This window comes from Pteropus medius, unplaced genomic scaffold (assembly GCF_902729225.1).
Source record: "Pteropus medius unplaced genomic scaffold, Ma_sr-lr_union100, whole genome shotgun sequence".
Taxonomy (NCBI): Eukaryota; Metazoa; Chordata; class Mammalia; order Chiroptera; family Pteropodidae; genus Pteropus; species Pteropus medius.
The window spans coordinates 8,950,630-8,964,398 of NW_024350924.1; the positions used below are offsets into that span (position 1 = coordinate 8,950,630).

The following is a 13,769-nucleotide window of genomic DNA, read 5'->3' on the forward strand; positions in this document are numbered from 1 at the left end:
TGAGGGGACGGAGGAAGGGATGGGGCTGGAAGCCAGGAGGACTTCTCCCAGAAAACCAACATGAAGCCTGGGGAGTGAGTATCCGCCCCACAGCTCCCTCAAGTCCTTCTCTGCCCGCAGAGGACGCTGCTGTCAGCCCGGCTGCGTGATGACACTGCAATGGGGGGCTTATGGGACCACCGTCACGCGGGGCATTCAGAGTGCCGCGGGGGGCTGCGTCCTCCCCATCTCCCCTCACGCTCCTCCCTTCCCGAGCCTTTGGATCGCACTGCGATGGATTGAGGTCGACAAACCTGAACGTGTTTTGGTTTGAGGTTTGGCAAAGTGTTCCACAAATGTTTTGTGTTGTGCGAAACCAAAAAACATTGGCCGACCAGTTTCCTCCCTAATTTTTAAGCCCATGTGTTTTTAAAGGAAATGTAATCCGTATGTTTGGGGTACATTTCTGTGCAACTCGTTAAGCCACGCTCATCCGTATGAGTCATCTGCTATCTAAAATGCATGGGGAAAATCACAGATTTATAAGAACTCTGTTGGCACGAGAAGGGCAGCGGATGAGGCACTGGTTGGAAGGTGATGGGCTGGGCTCTGATGCTGGCACAGAACCTCCAGTTCCCAGCAGATTTATGGATAATCCTTTATATCCTCACCCATCAATCTTTCCCATCCGCAAAATGGCATGAACAGTTCTTGCCCTCATCAGATCCTGGAGGCAGTTAGTGAGGATTAAAGTGTGATTATTAGGTCATTTTGAGCATTTTAAAGAGAAAATACAGGGGCCACCGTACTCGCCCCAACACGTTTATTTTAATCTAGCTTCCCAGAATGCTGGGGGATGAAAATGGCGTCTACCTTTAATGATTCATCCTTGCTCCATCGTGAGACAGGTGCCTTCACTGTCATTATATCACAGTTTCACCTGCTAGGGAAGTTCAGCCCGACTTCCTGTCATGGGGACAGTGTATAAAGAGAAAGGCAGAGAATGTACAGGTGGTTTTATTTGGGAAAAAAGGAGGTTCTGGGTACTTGAGTAATACCTTTAAAGTAAATGAAGGGTTTTTAGAGAAAGAGTCTACTCTCCATTATCTGTTAGAGATAAAATAAGTCAAGTTTATACTGTTAGCATGATAGAGCATGACATGCACAGGCTTCGAAGTCAGGTGGACTTGGGTTTTAATCCTTGTCTCTGAGCCTCTTTCTCTATTTGTAAAATATAGGTCATTTGGAAGATTAGAAAGAATATAAGATCTGGAACACAGTAAGTGTTCAATCACAGATAACTTCTATCGTTACTAATATTACTTAAAATAACCTGTAGATTTTAGTGGTATATAATGAAGAATTTCTATGGTATCAGAAAAATAAAGAAAGCATGGAAATGGGCTAATGACAACCCATAGTTCTGCTTTCCTGGATTTCTTACAAAGAGCAGTTCGCCTGGCAGAATAGACATTCACCAGTCTCAGGGCAGACAAAGGCCAAGGCCAGAGATGTGTCAAGGTCCCTCCTGGCCCAGGGAAGAGACAGGAGGACCTCAGGACTTGAACTGAGATGTCATCACAACTTCCTAACCAGAGGCAGATGCTTCAAGATACATGGTCTTACTCCCAAGATTGAAATGTAGCCCCACTGCATAGCCCTATGCTGATCAAAACAACCTATCGATACCAATTTTCCATTCTAGGTCGTGCCTCTGAAAAACGGGGCTCCCGTGGGAGAGAAAAGCAAAGAGGGGGAAAAAAGAGAGAAAAAGAAAACAAGCCTTGGAGTGTCAAGAAAAAAAAAACAACACTAAATGCCACTGGAGAGATAGAGGAAAGAAAAAGTAGTTGAATAACCAAAATCAGGAGGGTTGGCCCCTGCATCTAGAGCGGACATGCTTAATTTCTGGTCATAGACCTTTTTTGAGATTCTGAAGAAAGCTATAGACCTCTCCCTAGAAAAAACACACACCTGCTCATCTACATGCCATTTTACTTACAATATCTGAGAACTCATCCACCTAAGTGAAAGATCTTAAATATCCTAGAGGCTTCTTCCTGAAAGGCCAGCATCTACTTTGAGCTCTTAATCACTAACAATAAGCCCAGAGTGCCTGAAAAGGAGACGACAGGAAACAGCCCACAGGAACATTCGTGACCTAGATATGGAATATAAACAATTTGGAGGAAGAGGACTGTCCATCTGAAAGGAAGAAATAGGTATTCGTTCTTCATTGGCTAAATTTTGAAAACAAAGGCCTCTGTCTCATTTTAAACAATCACTGAACAGGAAAGCATCTGGCTGGAGTCCATGTGCCTGAGTTCTAGGGTAGCCATACCACCAACTAGCTGCTTGACCTAGAACATGTCACTCAATTTCATCATCTGCAAGCCAGAAGTCTAAGTAGATTTAATTTTAATCAATAGATGTGACCTTCAAAAATTCCTAGATAAATTAAATTTTATAGACATCTAGATGTATTTTAAATATACAATAAGAGTTTATAAAGAAGTGCTTTCATGAGTTTTTTTTTTTTAGAGGAAATGATCACTACGACTGATTTTTAGCATAAATCTGGGCTCCAATGTAATTGGGCTACATAGTTCACGAAGTGGTTCTAAATGTAATACTAGACAGTTTACCTGAAAACTCTTGCACAGAAAATAGCAAAGATAACTCTTGACAGTCCATGTCACTCAGATGTGAAGGAAAGCCCCCAAATTAGGAAAATGTCTGAACATTAAATAGTTGTCACACACACTTTATGAGATCCATGCGCCACATTTACTGTTTCTGTATGATGATATAAAATGAATTTTCTGATTGAATAACCTTAAGTAGATCTGCTTTTTCTGGCAAATTCACTCCCCTTGTAACTCTCCATGGATAACATATTTTAATTTTAGATAGGAAGGATTTAGAGAGACGAAAGAAGAATTAACTAGAAAAACCCCACAGTCTCTAAAGCCATTTACAACAGGAGCAAATAGTCCTGTAAATTTCAGCAATTCCTGAGAGTTTCACTATATCGGCCTAATCATAATGATGATATTAGGTCATCAAGAGAGTTGGTGCTCCATAAACTCTCTTTATTAAAGCAGAGAACATCTAATATATTTTGGAAATATTTCCCAGAAAAGTTGTTAACTTTTTAAACAAAGTTATAGCTCTTAAAGGTAATAATTTTCTGAAAATTTTTATTTGTCCACGACTCCTTATTTTCTGATAATGAAAAACAAACGAGATTTCACCGCAGGTGCTGTAGCCACATTGAGATGCTTCTCAGAAAAAAAAAAAAAAAAATGGCAATGTTTTGATGATAAGAAATCAGCATAAAATTTTTTTTAAGTGCCTGATCCAAATAATCGATTGCTTTGCTCATTTCACTTAAGTCGTGCTCTTCCCACCAGTAAGGATTATTCGTTCAGTGACCTGAAATGGTCTTATCAAAAGCCGCTAGACTTTTGTCAAGTTTGCACCCAAAGGAAAATCTCCAAGTATGATGTAGAGGGGAAAGCACCATGAGGTGTCTGACCTGGTGATTTAGGGTGTGTTAACAAAGGATTCGGATAATCCAGCCTTCACCGAGCAGCTTTTTCACTCTGGGATCAGCTATCCATGTCACTTTTCCTGAGTCAGCACAGTGACATAGCATGCAGGCGTTTTTCAAAAAACAGGAGCCAAAAGCCACCAGTTGGGGTTTGGGAGGAATAATGTCACATAGAAAAGAAATGTCACTGAGTCTCTTTCCCAATTATCCTTACCTGTTTCTTCCAGAATCTCTGAATCCTTTAGCAAAAGGGTTTCGGTCAATTTTTAATCTGGTGATCTGGAAACAAACAAAAAAGCATGAGTTGTATTTATATTAACGGACTGCTTTTTGGTTGTGCCTAGAAAATTAACAAAAACCAGTCTGTTAAAAATATCTATTATTTTTATTTAATTTCCTTTTAGTTGGAGATTTCAAGTGAAGTTGATATAGGGCTTGGACCTGGCACACAGATGTCTCACCCGCCTGACCGACTTTCTCCCTAAAAACCACCCTTCTCGCCCTAAAATCGTGACAAATCACTTGCCTAGACAGAGCCATCAAAATGGAAAACCGGGCCCATGGTACACGACACACAGGAGACACTTGAAAAGCGCTCATTGAATGAATGAGTGAATGAATGAGTGAGCGAGAGAGTGATGAATGAATGAATGGATTCGGCCAGTCCAGTCAGGTAGAATCAGACCGCCAGACAGCCTGCCTCCGCCCGAAAGATCCAAATAATTGACCGTTTTGCCCATTTCACTTAAGTTATGCCTTTTCTGCCACTAAGAATTGTTAATTCAGTGACCTGAAATAGCCTTATAAAAGACACAAAACGTAGCTAGACTTTTGTCAAGTTTGCACCCAGAGGAAAATCTACAAACGTGTGACTGGATGGGGCAGGACACCGTGCATCTCATTCCGCCTCCGAGGCTCACAAGCAAAGGAGAAGAAACAGGCAGGTTCCTAAGGCCGAGCAAACAATGGCGTGACCCAGGGTGGGCAGGTCCCGAGAAGCCACCTGGTTCCGCCTCCACTCAGCGCATAAGCCCTTCTCCGCGGCATCCTATCTCGGTCCCCTCGTTCTCTGCGGTGGTTGTGTATATTATCCTCATGCCTCTAGACTAGAACAAGCCTGACCAACAAATCCCATATGTGCTCTAATGTTCCGCTTTCAGCCTTGGTCATGGGACGCATTTTGATACCTTCGCGTCTGAACCAGATGTTAATGACTCACTACGTTCAAGCGACAGAGAACAGGGAGGGGGGCTAGGGAGCTCAGGAAAGGAGAGAGGCCCTCGATGGAAGGCCATTCTACAGACAAGAGAACCTCAAGCCCACCTTCCCATCTCTGCTCATCGCAGAACTCGTCCAAGGACGGCTAAGGTTGTTTCCTGTGTTGCAAATCGTCCCAAGTCCTTCTTCTGTCAGAGCAGAATGTCCCGAAGCCACAGTCTTTAAAATGCGATGTGAGATTCTGACGAACAGACTCGGACTTGAAAGTACCCACGTTATTTTTTTCCCCCTAAACATTCCTTGCCTCTAGAATGGCAAACTAATAACGTAGCACTGAAATGCAGCAAAAGCAATTTTACATCTATTTTATAGACCAGAGCAGGAGCCTGAAGCTTTGGCTTTCTGAAGTCCACTGTCTGCCATGTGAGTACTGAACTGAGTTTAAAGACTGTCATTGCGTTCTGTTTTTGACTTAAAATCAGTTCTTTCTTCCTCCATAATCCACAGCAATAAACCACACACCATATTTTCTTTTCAAGTTGGGCTTATAATATTTTATTTTCTCTTTCAAGTTGGCTTATCCTGTCCGACTCATTTATGATAGCGGTTTCTGATATATGATTGTGCTGCCGTGTTTGGGGGGCTTCCACAGACCCCTGTAAATATAACAACATTCCGTTTCATGGGCCTGGGAGAAATGGCTGAAAACCTGTTTCCCACAATTCACTGGCTCCCAGGCTGAAGGGCCTATATGGAGATTTAATAGATAACTGCCACCAAATGTTAGGAAAAACGACACCTCTATATTTGTTTCAAAGCTTTTAAAGTGAGATTTAGAGAACTTTATAAAGATGTTGTTGTTCTACTCATTAGTGATTTATTATCGAGTGCCTTTTTGTGCAAAGCAATGTGACAGCACAGGTGACATAGTCACGTACAGTCACAGTATATGGCTGTGTATTGTCCTTCCCACCCAACCCCAGAAGCTCATAATCTAGCAGAGAAATGCAGACATATGCACAAATAATTACAGTGTAAAACAGAAAGCGATAAAGTTTGCAACAAGGCAGGGTCCCGGGAGAGCAGAGGCAGTGGGATTACTCCACGTTGAAAGGCTCTGAGGTGTCACCTTAGAGGTAGCATGTGAGCCAGGCCTTGAAGAATGTGAGGGTTTTTAATGAAAAAAAAAAATGCAATCAAGGGAGAAAAGAACAAGGGAAACGTTTCATGAGAAAGCTCCTACGCAAGCCAGAGCATCAAAGTGGGAAAGAATGAAACACATTCAGGACACCTAGAGGAGGCCATCTGACCAGAGCGCGGGGCATGGGAAGAGGGGCAGAGAGAGACGACGGGGGCTGGCCTGCGGCCGCATCACGGAAGCCTGCGTTTCCCTGCTGAGGCGCTGAGGTAGGCTACAGGCAGAAGGGGGCAATTTTAGCTTTTAAACCAAATTATGATCCCAGTTAATGCTTGTGCTGACAACTTTGGCTTTGTCCGCAAAGACCAAGGGAAGCAAAGACAGAAACCAATGTCGTCTCATCCTCACTAGGCCCTAGTTTCTAATAGTCTCATGGTACAGAGAGCCAGCCTGGTAGACCCAGCGCATGACAGCTGGGCCATAGAGCCTGCTGTCCTGTGGAAGACAGGAATGTGATAAAAGTGAATTCTCAATAGGTAGAAAAAGAAGTAAAAAGCCCTCCCCTTCTATCTGGCAGAGGAGGAGAAATGAGGAGACAGACAAAGGGGAAGCAAGCCGTAGACTTATGCCTTAGCTCCCCCTGCAAACCAAAATCCAGGGGTGGGGGTGGGGAGATTCCAGAAACTGGCAGAATAACCGCCATACACACTTGGGGTGGCTGCATCAAAAGAAAAGTGCCACCTGGTCCGATGAAGCAACAAGAGGGCCAGTGGCTTCTCATGACCCTTCTGTGGTGGGTCAGGGACTCAGGCGTCCTCACATGCCGTGATGAAGGCAGCATGACCCTAACCCAGAGGTGCTACAGGCGAGGCAGGAGCCAAACGGAGGATCCGGACGAGACCTGAGGCGAGGCCGAGCCAACCAGGGAGGCCCAGGAGGTCCTGACTGAGGCAAGAACACGAAGCACGAGTTCAGCAACCTCCTGTCAATACAGCACATCAACCGAGGGACCCGAAGGCCGGACCAGACCGGACCCCACACAGCAGAGATCCTCACGCACGGCGAGACCCAGAGAAGCACAGGGACCCACCAGCAACCATGACGAGGACTCAGAAACCCCACCGCCTCCACCCCTGCACACACACCTCACATCTAGAAGCCATCTGGAACAGTGGGGGAGGGGAAGGAAATCTGGGGGCAAAAAACAAAAACCAAACATTATTGTACCCAAAATAAATCAAGTTACGTGAAGGGATATTTAACCCAAAATAGAATTGGAAAGTTTACATTTTCCTACCCCCAGCCCCAATACAGAGGTCAAAGCTTTTTAGGAAAATCAGCTACAGAAAATTATATATATAATACATATATGCTATTTAAAGTATATTATATACAATATATATTAGGTACATTCATATATGGCATATATGTGTGTGTGTGTATCACACATTTTAGTAGTTCATTTTCAACCCTACTCCACAATTATGTTTAGCTCTTTCCCTGCTCAGGCCCCTCACACTCACTCTACCTCCAGGCAAAAATACCCTTTCCTGTCCCCTTCACAGAGCTGACTCCTCGTCCTCAGCCACGGTCTAAGCATTATCTCCTGAGAGAGGTCTTCCTTGATCATCCCTCCAAAATAGCATACTTCTGCTTCTCTCTTTCTAACTGCACTCTCTTTAACCATCTTTGCTCTTAACCCAGTTGGTGACTATTCCTTTGTTTTGTTGTTTGCATATTTACTATTTGGCTCTCCCCCTGGACTCCAGGTAGGAACCATATCTATTTGACATACCATTTTATTAAGCAGAACCTAACGTGACATGCTGTTCATGCTCAGTAAATATTTAATCAGTGAGTGAATGAAGATGTGTGAAAATGGGATCACCAGTCCCCAAGCCACAACACACCTAAGAGAATAGAGACCAAACGCTCCCCTCGAGCCTATTCGCTTTCACTGCAGACGATCCAGGTCAAAGTCTTAAATGTCCTCCCAGTCAGAACAAGGTCCGTCAGTAACTTCCTGTGCAGCCAAAGCTATTCTACAGCAGTCACGTTCAAACTGGGTCCAATGATGATGAGACATGGAAAACACAGAGGTTATGGAAGCATTTTTTTTTTTTTTTTACTGATTTTATTTCCCTAACCTTATACTGATGTGTGTAGTCTGCATTATTGAAGCCTGCGATACATGAGGTGGTGGTTGCTGGGCAGCCACCGTTGATTTTAATCATTTCACTGACTTTTTTTTTTTGCCTAGTAACACAGAGGAAGTTCATAAATGAGGTATAGCTTACAATGCACGGCGAAGGCATAAATAGCACAGCCTACAAAGAAAACTAAATCCTGAGTATGACTTTATAGGACCGAGGCTGAAAGAGCCTGCCCTATTAACACCCTCAGTTACTGCTTTTTTTAACCATAGTGCTTGAAGGGTGTTCCATTGGGATTTCAAACAAAAACAAAAACCATAGCCTGTATGAAAAAAAAAATTGCACCGATCTGATCGGAAAGTTAGAGCAAAACTGACTCAATAGTTTTAGGATATAATGAGTGGCTCAGAAATCTGCTGAATTTGCTCACACGAACCTGGCCATGGTAGCAGACTTCCTATCTGGTTCATGTCGCCAGTTTCCACCGAGAAACAAGACTGTGTTACCTGAGGAGAACAGAGCTATGTCTTTTTGAAATCTACTTTACTGTTTGGGGTGGGGGTGGGGAGACTCAAGGTTCAGCAGGCTTTTCCCCTTAGAAAAGACAAAGACTCTGCAATGGAAATTTCCTGCTAATTCCATGAGGACATGTTGGTGTCCGCCTCTTCCAAGAAAAAGCATAAAGTGTGGAGTCACCTTGATTCCCACCTCTACCACCTTATTCTCCACGATGAGGTTCTGGGCATGGTGTACCTTCCTCTCCGCTGTAGGCCTGCCAAGTTGGCACTCTGAGAGCAAATAACAGTAATAATAACTTCAGTATGCTAGCAGCCCAGTATGCTAGCACCGATCAGTCAGCGAGGGTGGGAGGAAGGGATGGGGAAGGGGGAAAGAAAAGCATAAACTATTTCATGAAATAGAAACCCTTTCTTCACACTTCACTACTACTGACATCCAAAAGAGCAGAACCACAGATACATAAAGAAACTGGTAATAGAGACATGTTGGCTCATCATTCGCTCAGTCATTTTCCAAGGACACATTCAGAGCTATGCACTATGGGACAGACACAAATATCTTAGAAATACGGAGATGGAATCCCAGACAAGAAAAAGCTGAGGTCCATCAACACCAAACCAGTATTAGAAGAAATATTAAAGGGACTTCTTTAAGAAGAAGAAAGATAAAAAATATGAATAATACAGTGGCAATAACTACATACCTATCAATAATTACTTTAAATCCAAATGGATTAAATGCTCCAATCAGAAGACACAGGGTGGCTAAATGGATAAGAAAACAAGATCCGTACGTCTACTGTCTACAGGAGACCGACTTCAAATCGAAAGACACACACAGACTGAAAGTAAAGGGGTAGAAAAACATTTCATGCGAGTGGAAACAAAAAAAAACTGCGGTAGCCATACTTATATTAGACAAAATAGACTTTAAAACAAAGGCTATAACAAGAGACAAAGAAGGACTCAGCAACTCCACTTCTGGTTATTTCTCTGAAGGAACCCAAAACACTACTTCAAAAAGACACATTTATCCATATGTTCATTGCAGCATTATTCACAAGAGCCAAGAGACGGAAGCAACCTAAGTGACCATCGATAGATGACTGGATAAAGAAGATGTGATCCATCTCTACAATGGAATATTATTCAGCCATGAAAAAGAACAAAATCTTACCATTTGCAACAACATGGATGAAAGGTATTATGCCAAATGAAATAAGTCAAAGTCAAATGCTGTATGATTTCACTTATATGTAGGATCTAAGGAACAAAATAAATGAACAAACAAAATAGAAACAGACTCATAGATACAGAGGACAAACTGACAGTTGTCAGATGGAAGTGGGGTAAGGGGTTTGGGTGAAAAAGGGGAAGGGATTAAGATATGCAAATTGCCAGATATAAAAATAGTCACAGGGATGTGAAGTACAGCGTATTATTATAGTCAATAATACTGTAATAACCATGTACAGTGCCAGATGGGCACTAATCAGGGAGAATCACTTCATAAATTATATAAATGTCTAACCATTATGCTGTACACCTGAAACTAATATAAAATAATATTGAATGTCAACTCCAATTGAAAAATGAAAATTAAAAGAATCAGTCCCAGGGAGGTAAAGTACAGCATAGGGAATACAATCAATAATATTGTAATGGCTACGTACGGTGTCAGATGAGTACTAGACTTACCTGGGCGATCACTGCATAAGGTGTATAAATATCTAATCATTTCGCACACCTCAGACTAATATGATATTGTATGTCAACTGTGATCAAAAGATAACAAATTATTTTTAAAAAGGAACATGGAGATGGAAGGGTCCTTTATCTGAATTAGTGGTTTCTGGGGTTCGGATTTTCATAGGCCAATTCTAATTCCCTCCCTTCCAACATTTGAAAGATCAGCATTGATATTTCGGTGTTTTTGTTCTACCAAGCAAAGAGAGTTCACATCTCTTATCCCCTGCTATCATTATTTCATAAAGTCAATGACATTTTACATCAAAAAAGTTAAAAGGACAAAATAAAATAATGTGTAGTCTATTAAAATGAAGTTTGCATATATAAAAAAAAATCTCTATACTGTTTTTATTTTTCTCATCTTTCAGTGGACCGCAAAGGTCTTTTTCCATAGACTGGTGACCGAGAAGTACTGATTCAGACTAAAACATCAATTTGCAAATAGGAACTCTGAGGTGGAGTGATTTGCAAAGGCAGTACAGTCTGTCCGCTACAGAACGAGGTCTAGAATTCAAGTCTCTTAACTCCCAGCCTGGTGTTTTCGACCATATCACATTACTTTTTGTAGAATGTGCAACCTTTGTTCCCAAAAAGCTCAAAATATTGAGAGGAAGATTGGACACACACACATACACACACACACAAGATAGAAAGTGATAAGGATCATGAGAGAGATACAGTCACTAGCAGTTTGACAAAGGAAAGCTCATTTGCAGTCAAAAATGTAAAGAAGGTTACAGGGGACAGTATTTGCCCAAACTCGAAGAACAGAAGACACCTAGACTGATAAAGACAACGGGGAAGGGCATTGCTGGAGAGACAAGAGCACGTGCAAAAGGCAGCTAGCTGCACAGTGCAAACAGCAGCAAAATTCTAACCGGACTGCTGAACTCTTGTGGATGCATAATGAGGATTAATGGAAAATAAGCCTAGAAATGAAGCTGGCAGTTATCCACAGAGGACCTTAACCAAAGGCCTGGAATCCAGGACTTACTCCCGAGGCACTGGGGAGTCATAGACAGTTTTTGACAGAAATGGTGCTTTAGGAAGATTCATCCAGCAATGAATCTACGTGATGGCTCATTATATGAGACATTAAGCTTGCAGTCCAGGCGACTCTGCCGGAAGCTGTCACAACAGCCGCAGGTGAGGGGAAGGCGAGTCCAGAACAAGGGCAGAAACAATGAGATTAGAAAATAATATTAGAAGAAAATATTCCATCAGTAGAAGCGACAGAGTTTACTGGCAGATTGGATGTGAGAGAGTCAGGTGTCCAGTCTGGGTGACAAGGTAGAAGCCAACAAGAAACATAGGGTTGAGCGATGGCGAGGACTGGAAGGCGTCACAAAGGAATAGTATAGTTCGGAGTATTTCGTTTACCAGCAACGAGACACCACGCTCCCACTCTCAAGTGTGGACCTGGTAAACTGTGTTGGTCCGGGGTTTAAAAAAAAAACACACTCTACTAATTTTCAATACTTGAAAATCATGTGTCAATTGCCTCTGATAACAATGAATTGCTCCCAACCCTATTAAAAATCATGTGAAAATTATATAAATGTCTAACCACTATGCTGTATATCTGAAACGAATATGAAATAATATTCGTTTCAGATATGCAGATAATATTTCAGATAATATGAATGTCAACTATAACTGAAAATAAATCAGTTTAAAAAGAAATTTTAAGCATGAAGGAAAAAAAGAGGGAGAAATTAGCAATTCAGAGCTGAGAGACCTGAGAAAGCGTAGGCCGACCGCTGATTTCCTTGGAGAAGAAAATGAAACCTAGAAAGACAAAACGACTTGCTCAGGGTGACACAGGTGGCTAGTGGAAAATTTAGGACTGGAACCTGGGTCTCCACATGTCCAGCCCATTGCTGTCCGTGGAACGGGACGCGGCCTCCATTTAACTCCATTTCCTCTGTCCCCCTCCCCTCACCGTGCTTCTCCAAATCCCCAGAACAGTGACAACCTGCCACTGACTCCTCCTCTCCTTTCTCTCATAGGCCTCTTAACCATTCCCTTAAAAAGAAATATAGGAAGCAGTTTGCCATAAAATGGTAATCGTTCTCATTCCGGAAGGTCGAGGGAAATAAAAACAGAGTAATAGGTGAATATAGCTCACATAAGAGAACAGTTTATGCTCCCTGGCATCTTCGAGACAAGTCTGAAAATGATCGTTAGCTAACAGCTCTGACTTACACGATACAGACCTCAGGTTTCTTGGGAGAAAGAGCTCAGGTTAGTCTGCCTTATTATAACACACCGTATTATATTAAATCATATCTACATAGCCAAAGGGAATGTTAAACAATCATGTGTTGATTTATCCGGGGACGGGAGGCTTGTTAAACAGGCAAAAGCTGTTATCTTGACTTCAAAACGGGCAGAATTGAGTACGTCTCATCCATTTTGAATGGCGGCACATCATGAATTCACCAAAGGACATGAGAACAGAGAGATCACAGTAGTTACCTAGTGATTATACTCTCTTCGAAAGCCACGGCAGCTTCTTCCGATCCCAACAACCCGCTTTCTCCGTAACGAGCAGTTGATCCTGTAACATGGCCTCTCCTCCCCACGCCCCGAGCCCGTGCAGACCCAGCCACTGATCGGTGTCAGCCGACCGCCACTAATCAGACACCAGGCTTGCGTCGGTGGCTCTGTGCATGTCCCCTCCTCTAGTCCTCACAGTTCTGTGAGGCCGGGACATTCTCAGACCTGGAGACACAACCTGAGAGGAGTTAAGAAAGTTGCTCGCAGCCACACAGCTTGTCAGGAGATAGGTCAGAAGTCAGACCAGGCGTGTCTGTTGCCAGATGGTGTCTTTCCGCCCCGGCAGGATACAGACAAAATATTTGTCCAAGGAGAACGTGCTCAGCGCAGGGACGCGCCTACGAGAGGTCGAGGCAGCGAACGGGCTTTCCGGGAGCCACGTTTCGTCTTCCCTCACTGTCACCAAGGGTCGTCTCAGCTGGGGTCACAGAAGTGACCCGCCTGGCCTCTAGAACCCATCTCAGTGAGCTCATTCATCAGTGTTCTAGTCTGTTCTACAAACTAAATTCTCAAGTTGTAGTATTGACTGCCACACCTCTGCCTTCGTGAGAAACTAATGATCAAAATGGTGGTTCAGGGGATCTTGGGAAAAAGTCCGATCAGTTATTCAAAACCTCAGACTTGTTCTCCCGCAGCGTTCCGGCTGCTCCAAAGCCCATGTGTACATTTCTGCTCTGTCTTGAATCAGAGCTTTCTGTGAGGACCCCCCAGGGCCTCTGCAATCTTAACTACCTAAGAGTTCGAGAGGATTTAATAGTTTTCAAATAGCACCCAGAACAAACTAAACTCTTCCTCTAGTTTAGATCAAATGTGGCATCAACCAGGAAAATCCAAAGATGGGAACTTTCTATAGCTGCCAAGATAACAGAACAACCACATAGCATTTAACATTCACCAGACTA

At 42.9% G+C, this 13,769-nt stretch overlaps 1 protein-coding gene across 2 annotated transcripts in view; it reads right to left on the bottom strand.

The window, feature by feature from the left end:
- The window catches only part of TBX15 (T-box transcription factor 15), a 107,395-nt gene that overhangs the window by 22,659 nt on the left and 70,967 nt on the right, over positions 1-13,769 (bottom strand). For both annotated transcript variants that reach the window (XM_039841331.1, XM_039841332.1), the window contains exon 6: positions 3,747-3,811. In XM_039841331.1, coding sequence (XP_039697265.1) covers positions 3,747-3,811 — 65 coding nt within the window. The remainder of the gene's footprint in view (positions 1-3,746; positions 3,812-13,769) is intronic.